Source organism: Ixodes scapularis, unplaced genomic scaffold (genome assembly GCF_016920785.2).
Source record: "Ixodes scapularis isolate PalLabHiFi unplaced genomic scaffold, ASM1692078v2 PGA_scaffold9__187_contigs__length_104089568, whole genome shotgun sequence".
Classification (NCBI taxonomy): Eukaryota; Metazoa; Arthropoda; class Arachnida; order Ixodida; family Ixodidae; genus Ixodes; species Ixodes scapularis.
This window is the reverse complement of record NW_024609884.1, coordinates 30,094,505-30,121,409: the sequence shown is the minus strand read 5'-3', so window position 1 is coordinate 30,121,409 and position 26,905 is coordinate 30,094,505. Positions and strand designations below refer to the sequence as shown.

At 45.2% G+C, this 26,905-nt stretch overlaps 2 protein-coding genes across 6 annotated transcripts in view; both read left to right on the top strand.

Moving 5' to 3' along the window:
• Positions 1–15,658, top strand: part of LOC8040022 (nuclear receptor coactivator 5) — a 46,330-nt gene extending 30,672 nt beyond the window's left edge. For all 3 annotated transcript variants that reach the window (XM_029982898.4, XM_029982899.4, XM_040498824.2), the window contains 2 exons: positions 11,968–12,291; positions 13,255–15,658. In XM_029982898.4, the coding sequence (XP_029838758.2) occupies positions 11,968–12,291; positions 13,255–13,808 (878 nt within the window). In that variant the 3' untranslated portion in view covers positions 13,809–15,658. The remainder of the gene's footprint in view (positions 1–11,967; positions 12,292–13,254) is intronic.
• Positions 15,659–16,335: 677 nt separating this feature from the next.
• Positions 16,336–26,835, top strand: LOC8040050 (regulator of microtubule dynamics protein 1). 3 transcript variants are annotated; one of them, XM_029982893.4, is made up of 9 exons: positions 16,336–16,547; positions 17,146–17,245; positions 20,809–21,053; positions 21,832–21,921; positions 21,999–22,054; positions 23,234–23,321; positions 23,408–23,438; positions 23,563–23,699; positions 26,551–26,835. In XM_029982893.4, the coding sequence occupies exons 1-9, from the start codon at positions 16,455–16,457 to the stop codon at positions 26,596–26,598; spliced, it is 888 nt and encodes a 295-aa protein (XP_029838753.2). In that variant the 5' UTR covers positions 16,336–16,454; the 3' UTR covers positions 26,599–26,835. The 3 variants fall into 3 exon arrangements, with proteins under 3 accessions (XP_029838753.2, XP_029838754.3, XP_029838755.1); XM_029982894.4 differs by having other exon boundaries at positions 16,370–16,603; XM_029982895.4 differs by lacking the exon at positions 16,336–16,547 and adding an exon at positions 16,788–16,957.
• The last annotated feature ends 70 nt before the right edge of the window (positions 26,836–26,905 follow it).

The following is a 26,905-nucleotide window of genomic DNA, read 5'->3' as shown; positions in this document are numbered from 1 at the left end:
GTTTGTAGCGAATACCACCGTGTTTATCGCATCGTGAAACACGAATTTGCTGTGTCCGCGATCTGCGGTACCAGTTGCCGCGTCACGTGGTTTCCACGGGTGCCTGGGTGCTTATCATTAATTTTTGATAAAGCTTTGCTGTGGCATCCCCAAAGATAGCCCACCCTCGTTTTTCACCATTTATCTTTTCATTTTGGGTGGGTGTTCTTATGGGATTTTACAGTACTGTACTATACTTGCAGTCAGCTTTCTGTGGCAATCTGAAGAGAGAAGGAAAGCGCATGTACAGCGGTTGGTGCACCCTCTCCCCTAGCATTGACTGCGTTGCCACAGAAAGCTGACCGCGAGTATAGATTATAGCAAAAGTGAAAGACTATACTTATTCTAGCCGGCAGTATTGAGAGGACGTAAAAAAACTGAAGGTAATGGGACTGGTCTCCAGTCCCATCGGGTATTGAATTACGAGCAAGCAATTTTTCTTGGCCAGATAATCTGAGGAATGTGAATCGTCACTTTCTCTCGGTGCCTCAGCTGTCTTTACTTCAACGGCACAGTTTGCGAGCACTTCATCTGCCAGTCCTTTGTAGAGTGAATATTGTCATTGGTTTTCAAAAGCTTAACATTCAAGGTTAACGCTTAAAGGGACAATGTGTTCTGAGCCATGCTGTCTTAGAACTTCTCAAAAGGTTCAGAAGACTGGTGGGCGACATGCGTTTTCCTTCTTCCTACTGCTGCCTTGTCGTCTATATTCTAATCCTGTGGCTTCCGAGTTTGGGAGAGGCACCCACTCTCAAAATGATAGGCAGTTGTTTTTTTGTTTTACTTCAGATCTATGATAGGCAACTGATGTGGCTGGTCATTTGAGACGGTGCTGGTGCCAGAAACATCATTTGAACACATTGCGAACTCCATTTTCCATGTCTTCCCCAAGAAATTAAGAAAGGCAGCCTTCACATCTCTCTGCACACCCCAAGGGAGGTGATGCCCCCAATGGAATAGACATAAAGTAGAGACTCGAGGGTGGGGCTTGCACTTATTCAGAGATGCCGTAAAGACTGGCTTGGTGTGGTAGCCAAAACTAAGAAGCAAAGGAACGGGATTAAATGCACAAGGTTGGATTTATGAATAGATGAATAGATCACTTGCAGCATGCCCTGTTTACAAACTTCGGCTCCTGACTCATGCTTGTGCTCGAGGAAATCTTCACTGATCGCTTTTTTACAAAGTGTTTCACAATTTTTTCTGATACTAAAAATACACACTGCCATTGTTGGCCCCGTGCTGAGAAACCAATTTATTTGACCTATAGGTCGAAGAAAGGAAATAACTGGTCTAAGGGTTTAAAGGCACGACCACATTGGCGTCACGGAGGCCTGCGGCGCGACGGTCGGCGCTGCCGTTTGCCGACCCAAACCAGTTTTCGGCTTCAACGGCGCGACGTACGGCGCCGCAGAGCCAACCGCTCCGTGAGCAGTTCAGAGCTCGGCGCCGCTCGCCGCAGAAGAGAGGAGCCAATGGGAGGTGGCGTAGATAGTGACGTCGCTATGCCATGGCAACGCTCGAACCGGCCCTCCGCGTTCCGAAGGACATGTTTCGTGTCGTCTGCTATCCCTATTTCCCCCCGATGCCTTCCGCAACGGAGCGGTTCCTTGAAACTGTGCGACTGTTTTCCTTTTTATATGAGAAGACGCAACCCCTAGATACTGACACTAAGAACAACCGCTGGGATATTATAGGAGAGGAATTCAGAATTGCAAGTGAGTGTCTCCGTGGCACTTGTTGCATGTCGTCTGTGTTGTGTCGTATGTCGTGTTGATTTCGTGACACTTTCGAAACTAGCCTTCATCTCTGGCGCGCCACCGGGGCAGCAAAGCACTGACCTGTCCTTCGGTGTTTCGGTAGAACCAACTCGGCCGGACCCAAAACCTGCGCCTCCTTCCCTTCAGAGCGCGGTGACATCGCAAGATCATCGAGCAGACTAGGATAATCACATTCACGCTAATCACCAAGTCATCATGGACTCCTACTATGTAGGCAGCGAGTGCGGTTTCGATGCTGATATATGTGAAAGATGAGAGCCGAAACGGAAGAATCTAACGAAGAGCAGACGACGAAAGAGCGGGAAATCCGACGGGAGGCGCGATCGCGAGATCCAGTGCTGTCACGTGACGCCCGCAAAACGGAGGCCAATGTGGACTCCTCGCATTGGGACGCTGGACGGCGGCGCCGCCCAGCAGCGCCGCCCGGCATTCCCGTTCACGCTAGTGTGGTCAGGCCTTTAAGCTGTTAGCACCAACGTTAACTGTACACATCTATTTACCCATGCCTTACATCTTTTTAATCTAGTGCATAATTTTTTTATTTGCAGTTCTGTTTTTATTACTCTTTTCAGCTTACTTTTTATGTCAGGTCTACTGTGGCCCAACTTGTAGGCAGGTGTTTTCTTTTCAAATATGGTAGTCATTCGGTGACTCGGTCTCTTCTTTCTAATTTACGGTAATTTATAGTATGAGTGCCCTCCTGTCAATTCTGTAGGCGCTACTGTGGAAAAAAATTGGTCTTTAATTCGGGGGCTATATCAAGACCTGCTGAATTCAAAGGTTTTTGTTTGCATGTCCCAAAGGCCCAGAAGCCTCGTAACGCGGAAACCCCACAGTTGATTGCGGGTTTTCTATGTTCTCCCACGACCCAGAGGCGTGAATATGCTGACCACCTCACTATGAGACTAACCAGACTTGTGCACGTTACTGACAAATGGTAAGGAATTACATTGACAATTACTCAAGGCTAAATTGTAATTACAATTACAGTTACCCTCCAGTAAAAGTAAGTGACCGTTACCCCAAAACATAATCCGTTACTTTCGTGGCGTTACTTTCAACATTATTGTCCTCAAGTAAGAAACAAAGCGAAGAGGGTTATTCAAGTTCTTATTGTTGCCACCTGTTTCATTTATTGACCTTGATTATTTTGAGCAACAGCTGGCTCTCGAAAATCTCGTCGGACATTTTGCGTTACTTCTTACTCAAGGTGTCAACTGCTACGCTGAACACCCTTTGAACTGAGGCACTGGATGGGAGTGCCATATTGTTCCTCACGAATGCTTTATGCTCTGCATTGAGCTTCTTCAGCGAAGCAATGGAAGTACTATTTACCTCCAAGATAGAGCAAAGCTTCGTCGTTGCAGCCGGTGCCTGATATTCGAGAGTTTTAGTAAATCATACCGATACCTCAGAGAACGGTACACGATAACGATAGGATGCGTGTGCAAAGGCGGCGGCGGAGTATCGCGTATCGTTATCGGAGTCATGGGGACGATCTACTAAAACTCTCTCTTGTTGAGATTGCGAAGCTGTAGAAGTCGTCATACGACTAGCCAAAACTGAAATAAGATTGATTTGTGTACATCTTACTATACCGGCATTTATTGCCAGACAATAGCAAAACATAGTTGGTACCAGTAAGGGGATAATTAATAATAAACAAGGTTTGGCTTGATATTCTTCTTCCTTTGGTTCTGAACAGGTCGAGCCTCGGTTGAGGCGTTCGTGATAAAGAAAACTTATTTAATATACAGGTTGTTTCACGTGGACAAAATCAATATTGCGGAAACTATGCATCACACCAAAGAAAGGCTCATGTCATTTTGGTCCTAGGCTAGGGGCCTATTTAGGAAAATTATTAAAGTTCGGCATAATTAAGTTCTTAATTATTTTCGTGTAATTAATTTTTAAAGCATGGTTTCAATTAGAATCTTGCTGGGCATCAATTGAAAAACACTAAATCAACAGATTGCAGAACGATAGAAGGCACGCACGGTATTTTACGACTTTCTGAAAAACCGCACAACTTCGACGGGTTGGTTTTTGAGTTTCAGTTTGCAATCCGAGGAGCGCCTCTCGGCACCGACGGCACCGCACCCCGTGGAGAATTAGTGCAATCAACCTCTGCTGCGCTGTCCTCGCTGAACCCGTAAGACCCGGGTTCGATTCCAGGCAGCGGAATGTTCTTTTATTTATTCTTTCTACTTGGCGTTCTCGCAATTTCGAGAACTTCCTTGTCTGATCGAGTTACAAATGTTCTACACACCGAAAGTTCTAGGCCGAATGTTCCAGAAACCCACAAGGGTACATAAGGGACTCCGCATGGCGAGCAAAGTCAGTTTCGCCCCAGCGTCCGATCCTGCTGTTTCGCTGCCATCGACGCCTGTGACGCTATCCTTTATCGATTTTATTTTGGGCACAAGTTCTCCCCATGAAACGTTTCAGTTTCCTCAGTTATTCTTTATTTCATCGCCTCTTCATTCGTGACAATATTGAACACAGTTTGACCCGAGCCTTACTAAGAAGACAATTGTGTGTCGTGTACTTTTTATGTCTATATGCATTGTAATTACAAAAAGTAATAAATAATATACTGTAATATAAAAAATTAATCTTCAGTTATGATAAAGATTGACTCATTTAGTGACGCAATCATCTTTTAATATTCAAGTGATGTGCTAACACATGTTGGGATCTGCTCCAAAAGGGTCAATGACTGCTCTGAACCAGCATTTTGCCTGCTACAAAATCAAATGCTACTTCTATCAATGTGTATGTAACTTTTCGCATGTTACAATCCCAAATGAATGCCCGCCCCTCGAAGATTGCTCATTCCCGCCTCTGGCTAAATATTCACGGTGTAAAATTTACCGGAACATTGCCCACCCCATAAAATTCATGCTATGTCCAGCACAACCCCCTCCAGCTGGCATGTTTTCAATTAAAACAATGTGCTGGGGTTCTAAACTAAGTAAGCTACAGGGAAGTGCTGGGCTGTGCATTGTCCAGGCCTCCCACAAGATTAAGAGGAGACCTAATCCTAAAATGTTTTGTGTCATTTCTCACGCAACTTGGTTAAAATTCTCTCATCTATTTTTTTTGTGTGTGTGTGTTCTGGACATGGTTGAAAGCATTGGTACCCAATTAATTCAGTAAAATGTGAAGTGTGTTTTCATTTATTGCCCTGGTGCATGCAGCCGTCTTTTGTATGGACTGGAGAGGACTGATTTCGTGAGGCTGCGGCACAGTTCCTGCCGTGCTCTTCCGCTTTGTTTGTTAGCTCATTACGTCCACTCACCCTTGCTCTTGCAAGGGACGCGATGGGTGCGACCACATGACGCCCATGCGCCGGTAGCGCCATGCATGCGCCGTCATGCATCTCCCAAATCACTCGGAAGCGCGCTTACACAGGCTTTGTTGTCTTGGTTATCGTGTCATCTGCTAGCTCACGGCCACTTTGAAATTGCGCTCGCATTATAAAATTAATGCAACTACACATATCTAAGGGTGTGTACAATGTCTGAAGGTTCGAGAAACTTCTTGCTCGTCATACTTCAGTGTAAGATCTATATTTTGCGAACACAGAGCAAACGGTATGTGGATTGTAGGTGGCAAAAGAGAGAAGCTGTGGTGGCTGGCTGCATCCAAAACCGCGGATGCCCAGGAGAACAGACCGACTCTCCGAAGACATCGGTCTGCAGACCGGTGCAAGGTTGGAATTTCCATCCTTTGCTGAGTCGGAGCCTCTGCGCTCCATGCTAACGCATTTCATCGAGAAAAGAGCGTAGCAGCAGCAGCAATTTTGGCATCATTTTTTATATTAGTACTTCGCTATTCGCTAGGGTGACCATGTACTTTGGGAATGGAAGTGTCCTCACTGCATCGAGGAAAGGTTGAAAAAATTGCTACAGGCAATTTTGTTTTTTAGAAAATAAAGATATCTTAATTGATATAATACTGATTTCTATCACTGATATATGTGTGCAGCAGATACACTTCACATTCAACAAATAAGGGCTGTATTTGTTAAATGTGTCTCCAGGGTGTCTGCTAGTGTGGAAAGCTGAAAATGGTGACGGAATTTGGCAGGTCTGGGAAAGTTGGGGAAATGGATATTTTCCTAAATTACACAAGGACCAAGGAGCATGCTCCGAGTGGAGTTCCCTTCACTGCACATGCTGGCATCAGCAGCAGTACTAGTTTTAGAGCAGAAATTTAAAAGGAATGTCGCTTTGCATGTGTGTTCATCAACACCTTATTTTGTTTATGTTAAATCTTTTATGCTGATAAGGTGAGTGCGTGCAGTGCGTGTCACTACGTTGGCAGCTTTCCCCTTGGTGTTTGGGCAATTTGGTGAAAGGTCTGTTGAGGTTTTCATTTTCTGAGCGACAGCAAGAGACAGTTGTGTTGTGTGACACACATTGCAGGCAAGTTGGCCGGCATGCCGATGCAAACCCCTGCTCCCACAACAGCCTCTTGGGGGGGCACAGACTCCCTAAGGGCTCAATTGTCATTGTCAGTCGTGCTCAGAGCCCCTGCTGCCTCCATTTCATTACCACCGTCCACAATCGCTTCATCACGAAATAGGTATCCTTGAGTTGCTCTAAAGAGTTGGAGAGCTTGCGAGCAACTTGCATTCTGTTTCTTCCTGCAGCCGCCTTGTTTGCACACAAATCTTGCGGCCTCAGAGTTTGGGAGAGTGCCCACTCTCAACACGACGGGTGATGGTTTCGCGTTTCACGTTAAACCTATGGCAGGCAACCTTGATTGCCGGTCATTTGAAGCGGTGCTGGTGGCAGCACCTTCCGCAAGAAAGAAAACGAAGGCTGCAATGAACCCTTTCATTGTTTGTGCTCCACCGTGATGTTGCCAACAATTTTTTTTGGAGGAAGTTGCCCGATGCTGCGTCATTGGGCAACAGCAATGTCTAACTTTTTGCTGAAATTCTGGCACTTCAGTTTCATTTATTTTTGGCAAAAAGTTTTTCTGGTAAAGATAGCTTGCGCAAAGGTTACATTGAATGTCATATTCAATGATTGTTACATTTTACGTCACTTAGGCATAAAATTTATTTAAATTGCACTCGCATCTCTTAAATTTTTCGACGTGGTTCATGCTGGGTTTTCCTTCTTTTTTTTTTCTTAGAATCCTAGTTTCAGTCTATTTGTTGCATTTCCAGGTTTTTTTTTCATGTCATGTCCCACATAAATTCTTTATTTGCAAGCAATTTGTTTTGTGGCTAATATGTGATGACATAGCCACTATTCTGAAATGTTGGCACAGATCCTTGCTTTCTTCAATTGAGGCAAATCTTATTGAGACGTTGCATTGCGCTTGTGCCCACATTTTTTTTTTTTTTGCGCTGCACTTAACGGTATGGTCAGAGCATCAAGAGCTTAAAAGGTGCTGTATGCAAACCCCGTCTAAGCACAAAACCGAGTATATCTGGACTGCATGACGGTTTCCCCATGTAACCTGAACACTTTGAAGGTTTCAGGGGCGTAGGGGTGCGTCTGGTGTGGAAGCCGACTATAAAACTTCCACCCTGCAGCATGTCACGACGATAGTAAGCGATCGCCCCTCCAGCTATTTTTTCTCCCAACACCATATGTATGCAAGCGGATCGAATTTTTTGCCAACATGAATCGTTACTATAAAGAAAACTCCAGATGGAATGTATCAAATCGGCAACATGCCTTATGTGACCTGTTTCCAGAGAATTGAATGCGATGGTTAGTGCAGGTAGGCTTCAGACATCCAACCAACATATTGCTTGTCACCCAAACACTGACCGGCAGTTGCCCCTGGGAGTGGGGTTCACCGCATGTTTCCACAGGTCTTGTTGAACAGTCACCTGCGCAGACCTCGGAGACCTTTCGTTTGCTTTCTCGAAGAATGAGTGCAAGGAGAAGCGTGGTCTTGGCAGGATCCCGCTTCTCAGCACAATAGGTGCCACTTGCATCGACGCTCATGGTACCTAACTATTGTGCGTGCTGTAAAACTGACCTTGTGGCGGACTGGGAATCGGGTATTCCCACATCACACATCAACATTTCTGCCAGAGAAAACTGAAAATACTATGTGATCTTGCAATGAAATGCTTGCCATGCCACCTGCCGTTCTAGTTGTGGTTCTATCCGCCGTTCTACCCACCGTTGCACTCGTCGTTTTACCTCCCGTTCTACCCACCGTTCTACTTGCTGTTCTACCTGTCGTTTTACTTGCGGTTCTACCCGCCGTTGTGCCTTGCGTTCTACCCACCGTTCTTCTACTTGCTGTTTTACTTGCGGTTCTACTTGACATTTTTACCCGTCGTTTTAGTCACCCTTGTATGTCTCGTTATACCCAACGCTCTACCTGCTGTTGTACTTGCCATTTTACCCTCTGTTTCACATCACATTTCACATTCAACAAGTAAGAACCTGTTCTGCCGGCTGTTCTGCTCGCCGTTTTACCCGCTGTTTTACCCGCCGTTTTACCCGCCGTTTTACCTGCTGTTCTGCCTGTCGTTCTACTCGCAAGTTCTTTTCACAAGTTCTACTCGCCGTTCTATATGCCATTCCAGCGAAACGAAGCAACTACTTATTTCATACTTGGATGTACCGTAAAGTTCCAAGAGAACGCCCGCCCCCGAGAGATTGCCCATCTTGTTTTTCTGGCTAAATATCTGTAACATAAAAATTCCGAAACATCGTCCACCCCCCGATTTTCGTCAGACGTCACGCAATGTCCGACGGGAATCGCATCAACCGCGCAATTTGCTGTACTCTCACGTCTGACCAGCGAGTTTATAGCGGGTTTCCGCGTTTTTGTCGGCGACCTGCGCACGCAATATTGGCTCCCATAACACGCGAGTTTTTTCAACATGTATGTTGCACTGTGAGATGTGAATCTGCTGCTTCCACAATCTGCGGTATCCGTTCCCGTGACATAAAGCTTTTAGCGGATTCCCACGTTTTTGTTTGCGATCTGCGTGTGCAATCTCCATTCCACGCGAGTCGGTTCCGCGTGTATATTGCATCTTGAAATACGATTCTGCTGCATTCGTGATCTGCGGTATTTTTTCCCGTAACATATGAGTTTGTAGCGGATTCCTGCCTTTTTTTCCGCAATCTGCGCGTGCGATATCGGCTCCCGTGACAAGCAAATTTGTAGCGGGTTCCCACGTGTTTATTGCACCATTAAACTTGCATCTGCTGAGTCTACGATTTGCGGCATGCGTTCCCGTGAGATGTGAGTTCTCATTAGATTTCCGCGGGTCCTTCGCACCGTTCAATGTGAATGTGCTGCGTCCGCAAGCTGCGATATCCTTTCCCGTGACACAGGAGTTCGTAGCGAATTCCCACGTGTTTATCGCATCGTGAAACACGAAGTTGCGGTGTCCGCGATCTGCGGTATCAGTTCCCGCGTCACGTGGTTTGTAGCCGGTTTTTGATAGTTTTTCTGTGGCGTTCCCAAAGATAGCCCACCCCATGTTTTTCACCATTTATCTCTTCATTTTCAGTGGGCGTTCTTTCGGAACTTTACGGTATAAACACTTCGGCATCCCTCTGAATTCGCTGGGAAGCTGGGAAAACGTATTCCCTAGTTTTTTATGCACATTTGGGTACATTCCCATATTATATAGCTCTAATGGGCATGCAGCCTCTCCCATGTTTTGCCAATAATACGCGGAGGGGGGGCGGTGGTACCACTGCCGAAAGTGGTGGTGTCGCAGTTGCGCGTTGGTGTGTAGCTTTTATAAAGGTAAACAATGATTGCCATGGCTTGATAACTGAAAAGTTTGGTACAGTTGTTTGCTGCTTTTTTAAAGCTTTGAAATAATGAAAATATTTTGCTTCCCAGGTTTTCCATGTTCTATGTCCATACATCGTGCCTCACTTGGCTTTAAGCATTGTGGGCGTCCACAAGCTGCGCTATAACTGATTTAGTTTTTATTACTGAGGTTCCTCATAGTTTTTATTGACCTCTGCTTATTCTGTCTTTTTTTATTGTTCATGCTTATTCTTTAGTTGATAATGAGGGCAAATTTTGCACCAGACTTTGGTCTGCTTCATTTCATATGATGCTGACTTTTTCTTCGTACTGCGTATGTCGCTACGCATACATTGCTACAAACTGCCTTACCTCTGTTGTCACATCTACAGTTTGTATGAGAGCATCTTTGCGAGTGTCATATAAAAGAGGATTAAGACACTTCAGCAGATAGTTTTTCTTGGAGACAATGTTAAACATCACACCGTTTGTGATTTAATATTGAGTTGGCAAATATTTTTGTTTGCCGCTCCTAACTGTTTTACTTTTTCTCGTTTGTCGGGAAGGGAGTGGGCTAATAATTTGGTGGTTTTGCATTGGGAACCTCTTTGTAAGGAAAGGATCCTTGGCATCCCTGTGTTCTGCATGTTGGCATTGTGATCTACAGGAGTATCTTAAAGGTGCACTAAAGACGTTTCTGAGATTGTCTGTTCTTGGTGATAACTCATTCTACGGGATCTTAGCATCCCAGAAAACGAAAAACTATGCTCGTGCGACGTCTATTTCCCTACTAAAAATTCAATTGAAGTTCGTGCCATGCCCCTTTCTGAGCGGAAAAATCTCGAGCAGAGAATCTAGCAGAGGCGCCAGCAGTGGGACGACGGGCGCGCGTCAGTCAATCGCAAGCCGCCTTTCCACGAGAGGCGGCTTGCAACTGGCTGTTGTCACACTGCAGGTGCCTCTGCTGGATTCTGTGCTCCAGATTTTTTCACTCAGAAAGGGGCTTGGCGCATACTTCAATCACGTTTTTAGTATAAAAACGGACGTCGCACAAGCATAATTTTTGGATTTCTAGGATGCTTGGAGCCCGTAAGATAAAGTTATCACCAAGAACAGACAATCTCAGAAATGTCTTTAGTGCACCTTTAAGCTCTTGAGAGAGAGTAGTAGCACCTTTTGGAATCTTTACTGCAGGCAGTTAAATCACTGTTGCTTGTCTCGAGGCAACATTTATTGTACAGGGTGCTAGCTTCTTTGTCAAGTCTCTAGCTTCTTTGTCTCCTGTAGGTGCTCTTGGGTCAGATGTGAAGAAGGTCATAGAATTCAACATTGTGTCAAATCTAGTCCAGTATAGAATGGAACAGTCTAGAACGAAGAAAATGGTAAAATATGAAGCAACTGGCTACACCTGCTAGAAGGCAAAGGAGTTAATTTTACATTGTGCAGCTTTACCAACCAGTGGCTTTAAATAATTCGGGCCTATTCTAAGAGAAAATATTGTAGTGGAACTTCAAAAGCAACGTGCAGACAACTCATCTTGAATTTTGGATTGTGATGAGAGTTGTAAAATTGAATGTCATACAACTTTAATTTGATAATTATCATGGTCAGTTTGGAAGCAATAAACAATGTTCTATATGAGATCAATTTAGGAGCATATTTTCAGAAACCAATTATCATTAAGAATTTATAAATTTAGTAATGTACCCATATTGTCAAAGCTACAGAGAGTGCATCAAATGAGGCCTGAAAATTTATAGCACTTAGTTTCTGCCATATGTGGTCGAGGGCAATGTTCTTGGTTTGCCCATTGGGAAAGTTCTGGGAGTCGCAGGTTAGTGAACTCGCTGTATACCTCCAGTATGGCCATCGTTGCTGCTGTGTCGTAAAACCTGCTGTAAAACCCAATGGAGTTTTACTATGTAGAAGACTGCTGTGCACTTTCATTTCGCCTTTTTTTTTTATTGTTTAGTAGTTAATACTCTACTGTGTTAACTAAAGAGCACATTATGAGACTGCGGCATAGAAAAGATTTGCTTTAAAAGCATGTGCATCTTACGAATGAAATGTGCAACATCATTATAATTTCTCTTAACCTATCTGTGTAGGAATCTTTGCATCCAAATGTTTTTTTACGAGGGTGGACAGAGTATGGTATGCCCTTAGTTTATTTTAGTGTATCTGCATGTATCGGGCGGTCCACTCTTCTCCGACCAAGAGGACAGGGGGAAGGTGAGAAACAGGTCGTAAGCACATTTTAAGACCCTAAAGCTGACATTCGTGGCCTAGCTAGGTGTAGGGGGGCTTTCAGCATGGTGCCACTTGCCTGGGAGCGTAGCTGAACTGAGGCGGGTGGTGTTGGCCTCTGTGTCGCTCTCTGGATGCGCAGAGCACCGCAACATGCCACTGGACGACGCCCTGAAGCTGGTGGCACGCCAGTTCCGGGAACAAATGGAGGCTCAAGAGGCGGCAGCGGGTGGTGCAGACCGGCTCGGGCCAGACCGCGAACTGCAGTTCCTGCTCAAGCTGCTCGTGGATGGCAAATATCTGAGCATCCCAGAGTTGGACCGCATCCTCAAGTATGTCACGGACCGCAGGGACAAGCAGCTGCTGCTCGAAAGGGGGGAGTCGGCTCAGCAACAGCCGCGCACGGTGGGCGGAGCCTCCGCACCCGCCGAGACGCCAGAGCGCCCAAAGCTTGTGGCGCCCCCTGGTGAGTGGTCCCTGGTGTCCCTGGAGGCTCAAGACCGTGTCCAGCAGGCCTTGATATCTTGACATTAGGCGGTTCCTTGTATAGGATCTCGGAGACGTGCAGCGGGCTTGGCATGTTGCCTCACAAGCCATAATTTTTGCCGTTTGTGGAATGTGCTGTTAATATTCTTGCATTGAGCGGCCGAAGGATAAACCCTCGCATGGCCACTTTGTGGGGCGTCTCGTTGATTTGTAAGTGGTTGGACAAGGTTCTATTGGGAGAGCGCAGAATGGAATACTAGTAAGGTAGTTTGGTTGAATCATTATCTGTAGCTGCCATGTTGCCTGACACGAGTTCCTCCACCGAAAGTGCCGAATCGAGTGGTGTGCTAGGAAGTGGAAATGTTCTGTCTTGACTAGTAAGCAAGACTAGACGTGGGGCGTCAAGGATAAACACCAGTCTCGGGTTTTAGTCTTGAATGTCCACCAACAGGCCTGTGGCGGCCCTCAGTCTATTATTGAATCGATTGGTAGGTATAGTAGATTAACAGTCTATGCATGTCTGCCAAATTTCTGGCACAGTTTATACACTTACCTAGTTTTTCTATTTCAAGGCTGGTGTGCAATTAAAAAAAAAAAAGGAAACTTTTTTAGTTGTACTCCAGCCTTAGAATCTCGTTTTGGATTGCAACTATCTTAAGAGCAAGTGATAAAGGGCGAAGCTTTGCATCGGTTCGTGGTATGCTGAGGTGAGTAAATCTTTTTGTGCCCTTGGAAGAATTGACCCTACTACCAGGCAATAGCCACTTCGCATATAGGAGTAACTGGCACTGCAGAGCTGATTGCAGAGAGTGTTGGCTTGTGGCTTTACATAAACTGGCTAGGTAAACTAGCTCCGAAAGCCACTTGATTTTATTTTTGGATCATTCGGCTAAAGAAGAGTACTCTTATCACTTTGGAGCCTAACTCTCTCGTCTTTTTGCAGAGGAAGAGAAGCCTTCACAGCAAGAGCTGCAACAGCGAATCCTGAGCATGATTGGGCAACCGGCCCCTACCAGCCCGACGACTGTTGTACAGCAAGCCCCTCCTCCTCAGCAAGTGGCTCCAACTGTTGAGCCGTCTGCATCGACTTACATCAACTTTGATAACCCCAGTGTTCAGAGGGCTCTGGATAACCTCATTCACAATGGCAGTAACTTGCTGAAGACCCTGAGCACTGCTAATTCTACTGGGGCATCGCCTGCACTCGGCAATCAGCAGCCCGCAAATCCACCCTCTGGTTATGGTTACGGTGATGGAGATTCGTACGGCGGGAATGCCCCTGGAATTAACAGCGGTTACGGTGGCCGTCCACAGCAACAACAGTACCCCCAGCATTCACAGCCACCACCGGCTCAGCAACCTGCACCCCAGCAGCACCCACAGAGAGGTCCTGGCGGCCAGGGAGGGGGCATGAGACACCCGCTGTTGGGCACGCAGGTGCAGCGGCCCATGCCACCGGCCAACAGGCCTGGGCCACCTGGTGTGGCCCGCTACTGAGGGGCGCTAAGCCAGGAGGGGCTCCCTGGGTCATCTTCACCGTCTCCTTGACTCCGCTCTCACCATAGTTTGTTGTTTTGAAGTGGGTTTGTGTTCTCACTGTGGAATCTTGTCTTAGTGATCCCATCAAAATGCATGTTGCCTTCTTCTGTCGCATTGGCCTCCTTCAATAAAGCATAGCTGAGTTGGTTTGTACTTTAAACGTGTGTCTAACCTTTTGTCATCATGTACAATAAAAGGTAAAAATTATTGTGTCCTTGTGTTTAAGAGTGGTGTCCTCGTTTCTGACTGAGTTGTCAAGTCTGGGAGGGGTGAATAAAGTGAATAATTTGAGCCTATGTGGGCTAGCCTGTAATGTTTCTTTTTCATTGTTTTTAGACATGTTTCATTGGGCTGCAGCTTTGTCACAAATGTTGCATATCACCTGGCCAAGCATTGAAGTGGTTTTAGGACCACAAGTCTGTTTGTTTTCAGTCATCGGGAGAATCTTTGAGGGAGCAAATGATGGTTACCTGTAAGGTGAAGACCAGTGTGGTGCCATCCTCATGGTGGTGCGAATGTAGTTTGCACAAAATCATCATAAAAGACTGACACCACTGCATGAAGAGTTGCAACAGTCCAAGGTTATATCCTGCTCCACTAGACGAGGCCTTCCACTGCACTACTTTACGGCACACTGGAGTCTTGCTGGAGGAGAAGACAACCAGCTCGGGTCGGCCCAATTTTTTCTGTGCTCTATCTGTACTCATTGGGATCTGTAGGAGGTTTTACTTGAATATTCTCTGTTGGGCAGTAGCAGTGTCTCGAGTTGAGCTTGAACTTTTGAGTTCTTTAAACAGGTGCTTGCCATTTAATGTTCACCTGCCCGATGACGATAGCAGCAGTCAAGATCTGGGCAAGTTCAACCTTCTAGCTGGCAAGAAACCACACTAGTCTACTGTCATAAGCATTGTAACTATGGTCTCTAACCTGGGAGTTCCTCATTGTGTCTAGGGCTGGTCTTGCATGCCCAGCTGGCAACAATCACGATCGTGAATTGGCCCTGGTGCTGGACGACTGTTACAGTACTTACCATGGTACCACATCTTTTGGGGCTACATAAAATTCTTGAAGCTCCTGTTTGTACCTGGGGTGTAAATAATTTTGAAAGCTTCCACATTGAAGTTTAAGCCCCCTCCCCCTCCTCCGATTCTGGGTGCATTCTGTCCACATTAGGAACGTAATGATTATTATTCAAGGTTGGGGAGGTCTGTTTCCAGTCCCGTGCGTTTGTCACTTTCCTTTTCCAGCAGAGTTTCTGAATGAAAAAAGGGGGTGCATTTGCACACAGTGTGCTTTAGAGTTCAACTCTGAATAAGCTGTAAGAAATTCTATAAGTTTGAATGGTATGCATGAAATAAAATGGTATGGTTTCTTTCTAAATTGTCTCGTTGAGTGGCGCCTTTAGACGACTCTTGGAATGAACATATTCATAGAACTTGTTTACATTATTTCATTAGATTATTGTTTTCGCTATCGTGTTCGCAGTAATGCAGTGAGAATGACAAGTGAAGCCATGTCGAAGAATCTCGGGAACACGAGTCCGATACACTCTTAAATATGAGAAGAAAACATTGTGCAAGTGCAGCTTTGGTTGATGCTTTTCTTGGGCCATAGCACGTGTAAATGAAGTCCGGTAAAAGTGACCTGTTAATGTATGAGCACCATTACGTGATGTCTATGAAGCGTATGGAACGGCAAGAAAACCACCGCCGCAGGAACCTGGGAACATACGAAATGTTTTGGAACAAAGTTTGTTTGCGTGGTATGTGTCTGGAAGGTGAAGTGTTCAATAAAAATGTAAGCTACGATTTCTGGCTCTGTTATTTAAATTGTGATATAGAAGTTTTTCTTTCCCACGAAAAAAAAAAAAAATATATTGTTTGCTTTCCTATTTCTTTTTTTAAACATACGCTTCGGAAGAAAACATAACTTGCAGCACCGAAAATACGTTTCGGTGCTGTGCCCACAGCACCGAAAATAATCAGTGGAGAGCTTCGTGCTGGACACCCGAACTTTATAATTAGAATGCAATTAATTGCAAAGGTGCAAGCGAGCTGGACAAGAATGATGAAAATAATCCCTTGTTCCCCTTCTCCAGGGATTATTTTCATCAACACCCGAACTTGCCGTCTGCGGCGTTAAATATAGAGTCGCATGATGGGCGAAAATCGATACTTTCCCCCGAACTGCGCTCTCCGCTAGCACCTTCTGTTTATCGATAGGCTTCTACTTCGCCCGAACCTCGAGAACAGCACCGTTAAATCGAAAAGTGATCCTCTCTTACCGCAATAACAGCGGCGAGAAAACTACAGTGGAGGTTAACAGTTATTAAATGAAACCGAAACAAAGTTGTTCATTACAACATTTATTTATTCATTTTCCAGAGACCCAAGTGAACGTTTTTATAATTTTGTTATTTTTATTGTTTATAGTTGGGACAACTTTATTTTAGTTTTAATATCGCAAACGGATACATTTTTATTTCAATTGTTTCCGTTCGTGTTCGTGGCAGTGTCATCAACATATGCTGTCGTCTGCCTCGTCTACGGCCTTGATTTACAGAGTTCGCAGCTATTACGTGTTGCCATTTAAGCGACGAGGAAAATGATTTCCCATCGTTTCTCGTTATCACATATCCGGCTAATGTTTGCAGTGATTAGCAGACAGCAAAGTTACAATTTGTCGCTGCAATTTAAGGTATGTACTACAACGTCGATCTTCAAATAGGTGCTAGACGAGTCCACTGTTTACAGGTGTGTTGTCCACGCGGGGCCTTTGGGGGAAATTTCTAACGTTTTATTTTCACCAAGCAAATGCACGCTTGAAAGAAAACGAAGTCTACGCACCGCGGCCGTCGGTTCGTGCGCATAACTGCAGTGTTGCATAACATACAATGGTGTGGAAGTTTCTGGCGCGAGCTCATTCATGATGACACTTCCGCGAGTTGTCGTGAATGAACATCTAGGCGAGGAACTCGTGCCAGCACCTTTCACAGCGTTGCAGCCGGTGTGAAAAGCAAGGAAGTGCCTTTTCATAGAAGTAGGGGGGGAAAAAATACGCGAGCGAGCTGGTTGGGAACGTCATCGTTTGAAGTCTATGGCGTAGAAGTAAGTGCCCTATCGGTGAAATCCCATGAAAGCGTCGGTGGGCGTGCGCTTGGCGCTGCGAAAGCCTTATTTCTTATCGCAAAGCCAGCTCCTGCGATTGGGTTCGTTATCCGCTTCCAAAACTGCCGACATGCATGGTTTCCGCTGTCCCCTGATGTGCGGACTTGTGTTCTTTATCGTGCCTGCAGAGACTGCTGCCGCTGATTAAGTCAAGGCCAGTCGCCGTGCCGACGATCACACCTCCAATCTTCCTGCTGTGCGGGTTCACGCTCTTCAAGATGTCTGAAGGTAAATCAGGACCTTCTGTTTTAGACGGGGAAACGCGCTCCGTGTGTTGCGGTTTTGCGGTTTAATTAATTAAATGTAGCCGCACCCAGCCATGTTTGCAGAACGCCGCCTCGCTCAACCAGCGTTTACTCAACGTGTACTGCGTCGTGACAGGTTGTAGTGGCTGGTAGCGATCTTGATTTGGAGACAATGCTAGCACAGTTGTCAATCTGTGTGGTGACGGGGAAACGAATTGTTCTTTTCGATGAGGACACGGCGCCGCTTGGTCGCATCCACGTGTTTGCCGCACGCTCTTTGCGAGTACCGTGTACGCAGTTGACAAATGCTGGTAGCGCTAGGGGTAGGTGGTAGGCATTTGTTACCTAATAAGTTGTAGGTTCTTTGTGTTGGAATATTTTACCTTTCTGGTTGAATCTGGGGTGTCCACCCATTCGTTATATATTTACTCCTAGTCTCTCATGGTCCTAAAACCATTTTTATGACCAGTCATGTTAATTTCCGTTTGTTTTCCTTTTAACAGACTAACTGTGACGTCGAATGTTTTTTTTTTTTTCTTCATGCAAGTGTCTGTTAAAATACCGAGATGATGATGCGGTTTTAGAGTGAAAACATTTAACGTATGGCAGCTGTTTGGCTAAGTTTCTAAATGGGGCATTGCAGTGGATTTCAAGCTTTACATTTGTTGTCGATAAAAGTGAAAGTTTTACATATGTAGTACTCAGGATAATCACTATAATTAATGCATTCATGCAGTCAGCCATTTTCAGTTTTACATGAATGTTGGAATTTAAAAAGTACTATTGGGTTCGAATAAAATGCTAGCACTGGAGTGTGTGGCCATCGACAAATGCTGCGCCTCCTGGAGGCCTCTGGAAACTGCTAAAACTGCAGGTTGGAAAATATGATGCTGCGATGGGTGTGTCTTACTCTGACGTGTTTGAGCCTCGCCCAGCACAACCCAGGCTTCCACACTGTGCCGGTGTTGCCCTGGAAGTTCCGTCACTGTTCACATTTCATTTGAACCTGATAGCACATGCACTTCACATTGTTCACCGCCAAGTTGCCGGGGTGGTAGAATTGTACCTGTTGGACCATTCATACACCTTTTACCATATGATCACGCTTCCACCCATACCCACACAGAGTGCAGAGTGGATGAGGTGGTGAAAGGCGGGTAGCTGATTGGTCTGCTGAGCATGTATGTAGCTTCCACTGCTCTGGCAGTTTAGGGGTGAACAGAGCACAGCATGCACATCTAGCTCCATTAACAGACAACTTGCCTAATGCAGGAATTGTGAGAACTCCCTATATGTCATATACAAATCTCAGTTCCCTTCTAGTGGTGTCATAGAAAAGTATACAAAAAAGTGACGGTCAGTTATCAAAAGCATAAATGCATGCTTGCTTTACATTAAGTGGATTTTATATGTGCCTATATCATGAAAATTGCTGCTATCACAAGCAAGAAGCATATGCTATACTGACAGATCCCAGTTCTTTAGTCAGTGGCAGTGCTGGAAGATGTGCCTCAAGTTACAGGAAATTCTGTTGTTGGTGTCCACAACCCACCATGATCCCAGTGATCATGGTGGTTAACTGAAGCCCCATAAGCCTTCCCCTCCCCCCCTGTCTATGCCACTGAAATGGAAGAGAAACCCTCAATCATCAGATATGAACTTGTTTAGCAATGCAATCACATTTTCAAGTGATGTGCTACAGATCAGTGGCTGCTCTGTCTAAACCAATAGTTTACCTGCTACAAGCATCCAATGCTGCTTCAATTATTGTGATCTTTGAAGACATGCTCACTCAAAGGCCGACATACTCTTCGCACTTTCCACTTTTGCCTGCCTCCTCCTTTCCTATATCCTCTCCATTTTTTACCTTGCCCCAACTGGGCTCCTCCTCGCAACTTGGGAGAGCGCTAAGAGTATTATCTTCCCTGCAGAAAACCGAGGTTGTACGTCGGCCTTTAAGCACAATGTTTGCTGGGATGCCCACGACTTGGGGAGGGGAGTGGGGGGCGTCATGCATATGTACCGTATTATAGGGTTTACTGTTTTAGTTTCCCCCTCCCTTCCCGGCTATGCCATTGCATGTTTTGCACTCATTCAGAAATGAATGCACAGCAGAACGTGCTAAAATTCTAATTTGATAATAGTTCCTGAAAAATATGGCACATCCACTGATGGGAATATTATTGAAGCATGGGACTCTGCCTCCCTTGAAATGTAGCCTATTTTTTATTCAGCAAGAAGTGAGAGGTAGGATGATAATGTTTTCTTTGTACATAGAGGAAGTAAATGTGCTGATAAGCATCTAGCTACATCACTTTAAGGTTTCAGTAATTAACGTTAAAGGGGTACTCCGCCGATTTTTGAGCTACCTCAACTAGCTATATTTTCTGACTCCCAGGCCTTTACCCTTTCTGGTATGCTATTTAGTATCGTGAAATTCATAATAGTTCGGCAAATGAAAATGATGCGAAAACAGACATTCAAATATACCCGCCCTTTTCAGGGCCGTGACGTCAGTGGAAGTTCAGCTTGCCAGTCAGGCGAGCAGTCTAAAAAATAGAATATGCCAATCATTTGTTCCGTGCTGGTGCGCGGGGACTGGAGCGAGCTTCCAAGGCATTCATTTGACACCATGAAACTGCCTCGAATCAGTTGGGAACAAATTCTACAGTCCAAAGAGTGAACCCCTGCACTTCCAATGACGTCACTTTTTCATTGTTGCCAGTAGAGACTTTCAGTTTGAAAAACACGGTGAGGACCAAAATTGTAAATTCAATAACTTCGTGAAAAAAAAATTATTTTGACCTAATATTTGAGATACTATTTTGGCGATGTTGTCTGGCGAGTTTAGCAAAATTTCAAGCAAATCGGGGACCATGAAGAAATCGGCGGAGTACCCCTTTAACATAACACGTTATTGTTAACAAGGAAGTACAGAGCACGGAACTGTTAGCACGGACAAGCCATCAGCAGTTTCACTTGTTTTTGTCTCAAGTCTGAAATGGTGAGGTATGGTTGAATGTGCTCATGGTGGGTACAAACAGGCAGTAGAATTTGGTTTTCTTCATTGCCAATGACAAGCAATACTCAGAAAAAGCTCTGTGCAGTGTATCTATGTCCCAAACAGATGAGCCTTGAGAGTTTGATAGATAAGCCTGCACCAGTTCGCTTTTCTCCAACCAAAGCAAAAGTTGCATGCACACACTTGAAGCTGCCAGAGTCAGCTGCTTGTGCTTGCAGTCCCATAGATACATTGAGACAGGCACGTAGCCAGGATTTTGTTTCGGGTTTCGGTACCATGACAAAATGCTGTATGAGGGGGAGGGGGTAGAGGAGGTCCTAGCAAAATGGAAGATTTGGGGGGGGGGGGGGGGGGGGGGGGGGGCGGGGGGCGGGCCCCATGGGCCTACTCCCTGGCTACGTGCCTACATAGAGAGTTAGGTGGAAGAGATGTCGTCATGGTACCGAGGAGGTCAATGCGACTCTTTGTAGAAGTGGGTGGTATGAGTGAACCTTGCTTATGACCGTGTTGCTCAACACACCCAGTGGAACAGTTGAAGCAGGAAGTCGACAGCCTGCACACGAGCGGGGGACACGAGAAGGCATACCAGCTTTTGCTTCCATACCGGGACAGCACTGACGCGGAGCTGCTGTGGCGGCTGGCCAGGGCGACCTTCAAACGCTGTGAGTTCGCCCCCAAGCCCCAGAAACAGGCAGGACTGGCAGAGGGCATTTCTTATCTGGACCGGGCAGTGGAGGTCGGCGGAGACAAGCTGGGTGACGTGCACAAGGTGACTTGCCTCTTTGCTTTATGTGGTCTTGGTAGCCTAGGGAGAATGCCCCAAAATAGCATGCAGAATTACAGGTTGGCTGGCCCTCACTTGCGCTGGGCTTCTTTCTCATTGCATCAGTATGTTTCTCTTGCATGGAGCGTGTGAAAATAGTTAACCTCCTCCCACCTTCTAATGGGCCACCAGTAGTAGGTAGCACTTTTTGTAAACATTGCAAATCCCTAAAGAAGCTCCCGGGAATCTGCAGTATGGTGAACAGATTTGCTTTTGCTCCAAGCATGCATTAATGATATTCCACATGAGCGCAGTGTACAGTGTTCATCAGATCTTGTGTGTAGCTTATTGTTTGAAGATCAATCCACTTTGAGCTAACTAATGACATAGTGGACATCCTGTCACTAACACCACATGACCCTTCGTATAGTACAAGGATCAGTTTGGTGCAGATGGCCTTGTAGCTTTTGTGCCATAAGCCCCCAAAATCTCTCACTAACACCATATTGGACTGTGACCGATTCTGCTCTCTTATGCCAGAGTCCCACTAGAGCAACACAGAAACAACAGACACGCACAAGCCTCAAACGTGCAGCGTGCACACAAATCTATTGTCGGCAGGCTTGCGATCACTTGTGCTTACTTCATGAGATACCTTCATGTGCATGCTGCATGTGTTTGAGGCTTGTCAGTGTCGGTTGTTTCTGTTTGTGGTTCTAGTGGAACTCGAGCATTAGTGATTGCGTGGGCAACAGGTACAAAAATGCCTGAAATGTTGTTCCAGTGGTATGGCATCTTGATTGGCTCGAAGGTAGACCATCCGTCCACAAAAGACAGGATCAAGGATGGATTCCTCATCAAGCAACACGTGCAGGTAAGCTTGGTGCATGGGCTAGTGGTGTGGCATGTATATATATATATATATATATATTTTTTTTATGTAACTTGCAGAGGGCCATAGAGCTGATGCCCAATGACCCTATCAATTTCCACGTTCTGGGGAACTGGTGAGTGCCTTTCATTAGTTGCCGCATATCTGGGTTCTTTCAGTCTAATTGAGTGACCACTTGCCATATCCAACCGTTCGATTACACTTATTGAACTTTAATTGTAATGTGCTTTGCTGTATTAACTCAATAATTAATTAGCACTTCCTTGCACCAAAATGTGTTTCATATTGCCCATACAGAATCAAACCGCCCAGCAGTTTGTTGCTCTCGCATGTGGCTCCTCCACTTAATTGTTCAAACAAAGCCGCACTCGCTGTGCCTTTTTAAAGTGGCGTTTTAAGCCTTAAAGGGGTACTCCGGTGCATTTTCTTTATAGTCCCTAATTTGCTTGAAAACTTTCTAAACACACCAACAAACATCGCTGAAATAATAATCTAAATATTTGGCCTTTTTTTTTTTTTTTTTGTGATGTTATTGAATTTACAATTTTGGTCCTCCCAGTGTTTTCCCAAGCGAGTCTCCACTGGGAACAATGAAAAATTTACAGCAGCGGAAGGCAGGGGTTCACTTTTTGGACTAACTTTGTTCCCAACTGATTACAAACAGTTTCATAGTGTCAAATGAATGGTTTGGAAGCTTGCTGCAGCACCCTTGCAGCAGCAGCACGAAACAAATGCTCGGCATAGTCCATTTTTAGACTGCCCGCTTTCACAAGAACTATTCTGAATTTCGCGATACTAAATGGCTTACCGGAAAGGGTTAAAGCCAGTGATTCCAAAAATATAGTTAGTTGAGGTTGCTAAAAAAAACAAAACGGAATACTCCTTTACCAGCAGGGTAAATAAAATAAACGGTGTGATAAAAGCAGCCAGACGCATTCAATCCTTTTAAAGCACTAGATGCATCTGGCCGCTTTTAATACTACATTTACTGCTGAAAGTTGCAAAGCATTTGACGAAACCCTTGCCTGATGTTGTAGCGTGAGCTTTCGCTCCACGTGCTCGAAGCTGCGACTCGCTAACATACTTGGCCACCGATTATGAATGTTCAAAAACCTGAGCTAGCAATTGTAATGCACTGACTAAATTTCTCATCTACAGTGTGAACCAGTATTGCCATACTATGGCAGACTAACCTCATGCTGTCGAAATATCTAATGTCCAATTTGCTATTTTCAAAGCGTTTGCCCTTGCCTGGCAGCTCGAGGTCTCGTTATTTGGTACCTACTCCTTGCAGGTGTTTTGAGGTGGCGGCGACTCCCTGGTATGTGAGGAAAGCGGGGCAGCTGATATTTTCGGAGATACCAACTGCTACATATGAAGAGGTGCTCTTCCCATCTTGCTCACAGCTCTGCCATACAATGCAGTGTTAAACCTTGTGGCTTATCTTTACACAATGTTACTTCTACAGGCACTCAAACATTTTCTTAAAGCAGAAGAAGGTGAGTGTTTTCAGGCTGTGGCACTGGGAGTTCTTGCCAGCTTACGGCAAAGAAAGGGATTATAGAATTTCCTTCAGACCAAAAAAAGTCTTAAATGCCGAGGTTTTCTTTCCTTTTCCCACAGTGCGACCAAACTACTACAGCCGGAACTTCCTTATGATTGCGAAAACCTTGATCGAGTTGAAGAGGAATGACGATGCTGTGAGCTATCTACACCGTGCCAGAGATTTCACTCCCAAGGCCAGTCCAGATGATGAAGAGGTATGTAGTGATGGAGGCAGCATTTGGACCTTTTGTAGCAGGTTCTGTAGCAGGCAAAATATTGGTTTGGAGCAGCCACTGGAGCAGATGCCAACATCTGTTAGCACATCACTTGAGAATGAAGAAGTGATGGCATTTCTAAACGAGTTCATTTATGATAGTGATCAAGGGTTCCTCTCCAATACTCAAGCATATTACTTACTGCCGTCTGTGATAAGAATAGATAGGGCATAGAAGGAACCCAGTCTTAAACTCCAGTCAAAGTAGGGTTAACTTACAATGGGTATTAAAAAGTGGTTGAAAAGTGAATCATAGAGCAACACTTCATTGGAATAAATCCTCTCTCCCCTCTCCATTTTACACTCAGTAGTTTGTTTAGCCTGTAAATATAATTTCTGCAAAATGCCAGCAAGAACCAGCATCTCCGCTTACATGTCTACCAATAAAAATGTGTCCCGTAAGCTTAATAAACCTACCAAACTCAAGACTCTAATATCATAAACTGCGAAAGCGACCATCCAAAAATATTATAAAAGCTTACACTTGTGCTTTGAAGGTGACACTGCTCTTTAGCAGTGTAGGAACCAGGGTTACATCAAAGTTTGCTGCTCTTTCGGTCGACAGTTGCACAGGAACTACCGTGACTAGCATATTTATTCAAATATATTGTAGCGGTGCGGCTGAGGCGCGTCGCTACAATATATCAAGGACGAGACGACAAAGACGCACGCGCAGACGGCACGCAGCTGACTCTTATTCTGTTCTAATCTGGCCATGAACAACACCTACTCCATAACATTGGTGTCAGAAGTTGGATTTCTGGCATGGCACCTCATGCTACTCGGAAAGCCCCTGTCAGGAAGAACATCCTCTGCAACGTGGTCAGCGCCGGCGTCGCATGAAGCGATAGAATTGCGGCTGGATCGCCTGAAGCCGTAGATCTTTATGCCTGACCTTCCAAACAGACAACTTACATCTTCGCTGTGTCCCCCACAACTACTCCGAGCCTGAAATAAACATCCTACATTGGCCGATGGCCACATCAGCACCCCAGATCTCCAAGCCATCAAGTCGTGCAAGTGCCTGCTCGCTGAACTTAAATGCTTTTCTGGCCATCGTTGTGGCCATTCAGCAGATGGTCATGAGCAGCCATGTTCGCAAAACATTCCATCTTCTGGGTTTAGGTTTTACACTAAATTTTATTTTGGGTGTTGATTTTCAAAATGCGCAAATGTGCAGTGATGTTTTGCACCGACATGATCTATGCCGGCAACAGAGCTCTGATCAAACATGTCACCAGGGCTGATGAAAAGAGGAGCAACCAACCGCCAGGTGACAAGACTCCGCATATCAACTTAAAAAAGTGCCAATGTACTGGATTTTGGTTTTGTGGAGGAACTGTGACGTTTGTGTGAAATTCGTGACCGTGCAGAAGAGCATCGGCAATGATACCCGCAAAAAGAACTATCTTTAACGGAACGTGGCGATTGTTTAGCAAAATAAACCACCCTAAAAAAGAAACTTTGAGGGGAAATAGTGTAGCGGTGCGACTGAGGTGCATGCCAGAACCTACAGAGGACGACAACGATGCATGCGCAGACGGCACGGGGCCGATTCTTAAATCTGTTCTACTCTGGCCATGGACAACACCTAGTAAATTAAACTCCGTAACAATATATAGACCCTTGCTTTCTTTCTTTCTCTGCTGTTTTTTTTTAATTGGAGATTAACTTACAATTAGGATGAAGAAGGTCGACCTGCAATAATCCTGAGCATAATTTATGTGCCTATTGAGCTAAGCCAGGCACTCCCCCAGGTCAGTCTCTGCTCCTAGTATTCCGGTGCAAAGCAGTGAGGCTCGACGCGAGTGGCGCAAGTGCTAGCACTCTGCAGCCACGGAACGAAGGCAAGTGGCAGACATGATAATCAAGTGATCTTATCAGGAGTACAAGACCCTGGTTCTGTTTTATCACAGGCAGTCCTACTATTTTGCAAAGTTTTCTCGGGACTCTGTTGCTGACCTTGACATCGTCTGGAAATTTATACAGTGTCGGCGATCAAGCAGCCGGCGCATCAACCAGCCAGAGCGGTTGATGGCTTTGGCGGGTCGATTTGCAGCATTAAAGCGCAACATCATGGCATTTGTCATTGCCCTGTACGTGTTCTTTCATTGGCTAAACTAATCGAGTGCAGCGAATGTCCCGTCACATGCGCTTTTAGTACAGTCTAAGCTCATTACAAAAGACCTGGTTACAACAAACATTTGGATATAGCATACCAATTTGTGAAGTTTGGTTGGTTTTCCTCTACGTACCATTGACTGAACTTCATATCTGCACGCAACATACTCCTTTTACAACAGACCAATAAACATTAATTTTTAAGCCCATCTCGGCGCGGGTGTGGCGCGATTCTCGGCAAAACTGGCATTTTAGCGCAAGATGTAGCAGACTTTCGCTTGTGGCGCAAATGGCATAGCAGTTCCATCACTGGGTATGCTTTTCTAAGACAAAAGTAAGGTGCCTCAATGCCCTTGTTTAGGGCAATGGTATTTTTCGTAGCACCTGATAACAGCATGCACTTGCAGAAAAAATGCAAAGAAGTCACCGGAAACAAAATGCCATTGTAGCACAGTCAATGCCAAGAGCGTGTGCCGGGAGACGCTGTTTCACACGCTCCAGAAAAAAGAATTCGTAACAAAATGATCAGATGTCGTCACTTTTTAAGCAAGTGCTTGAGGGCAGTCTAGATAAAATTATATAAAATGTTTGTCTACTACTAGTCTGGTTTTGGTGGTGCAGCATGCCTGTGGTGCACATGGCTTAACACTGCTCCATTTGTGCCTTTTCAGGTCTCCAAGGAGGCGAAAAAGTTGCTGGAAAAGCTGGGAGCTTTGTGAAAGGACATGTTTACAAAGGTGGCAATCATGTCTACATGGCTGTAATGCCTTACGACAGTATAAGAATTCTCTCGGGCAGAGCCGGCAGTTGTGCACAGAACCTGAATGAAGTATGCTAAAGGTTTGTATTGAAGTTACCAAAGTTAACAATGGAGTAAGAAAAAGAAAAAAAAAAGGTAGTGCAGTTGTCACATTCCAACCAATAAAGACTCACATGCTTGCTGTTATAACAAGTTTCTTTTTTCGTTTTTTTACTAAACAGATCTACATACCTGTTTACACTTTGCACGATTATTGCTAAGGTCGT

What these genes read in the sequence shown, in the direction of transcription:
- LOC8040050 (XM_029982893.4), top strand. Translation starts at nt 16,455, where the DNA reads ATGATTTCCCATCGTTTCTCGTTATCACATATCCGGCTAATGTTTGCA. An exon ending in ATTTGTCGCTGCAATTTAAG is followed by an intron (nt 16,548 to 17,145) that starts GTATGTACTACA and finishes TCGTGCCTGCAG; the next exon opens with AGACTGCTGCCGCTGATTAA. An exon ending in CAACTGCTACATATGAAGAG is followed by an intron (nt 23,322 to 23,407) that starts GTGCTCTTCCCA and finishes TTACTTCTACAG; the next exon opens with GCACTCAAACATTTTCTTAA.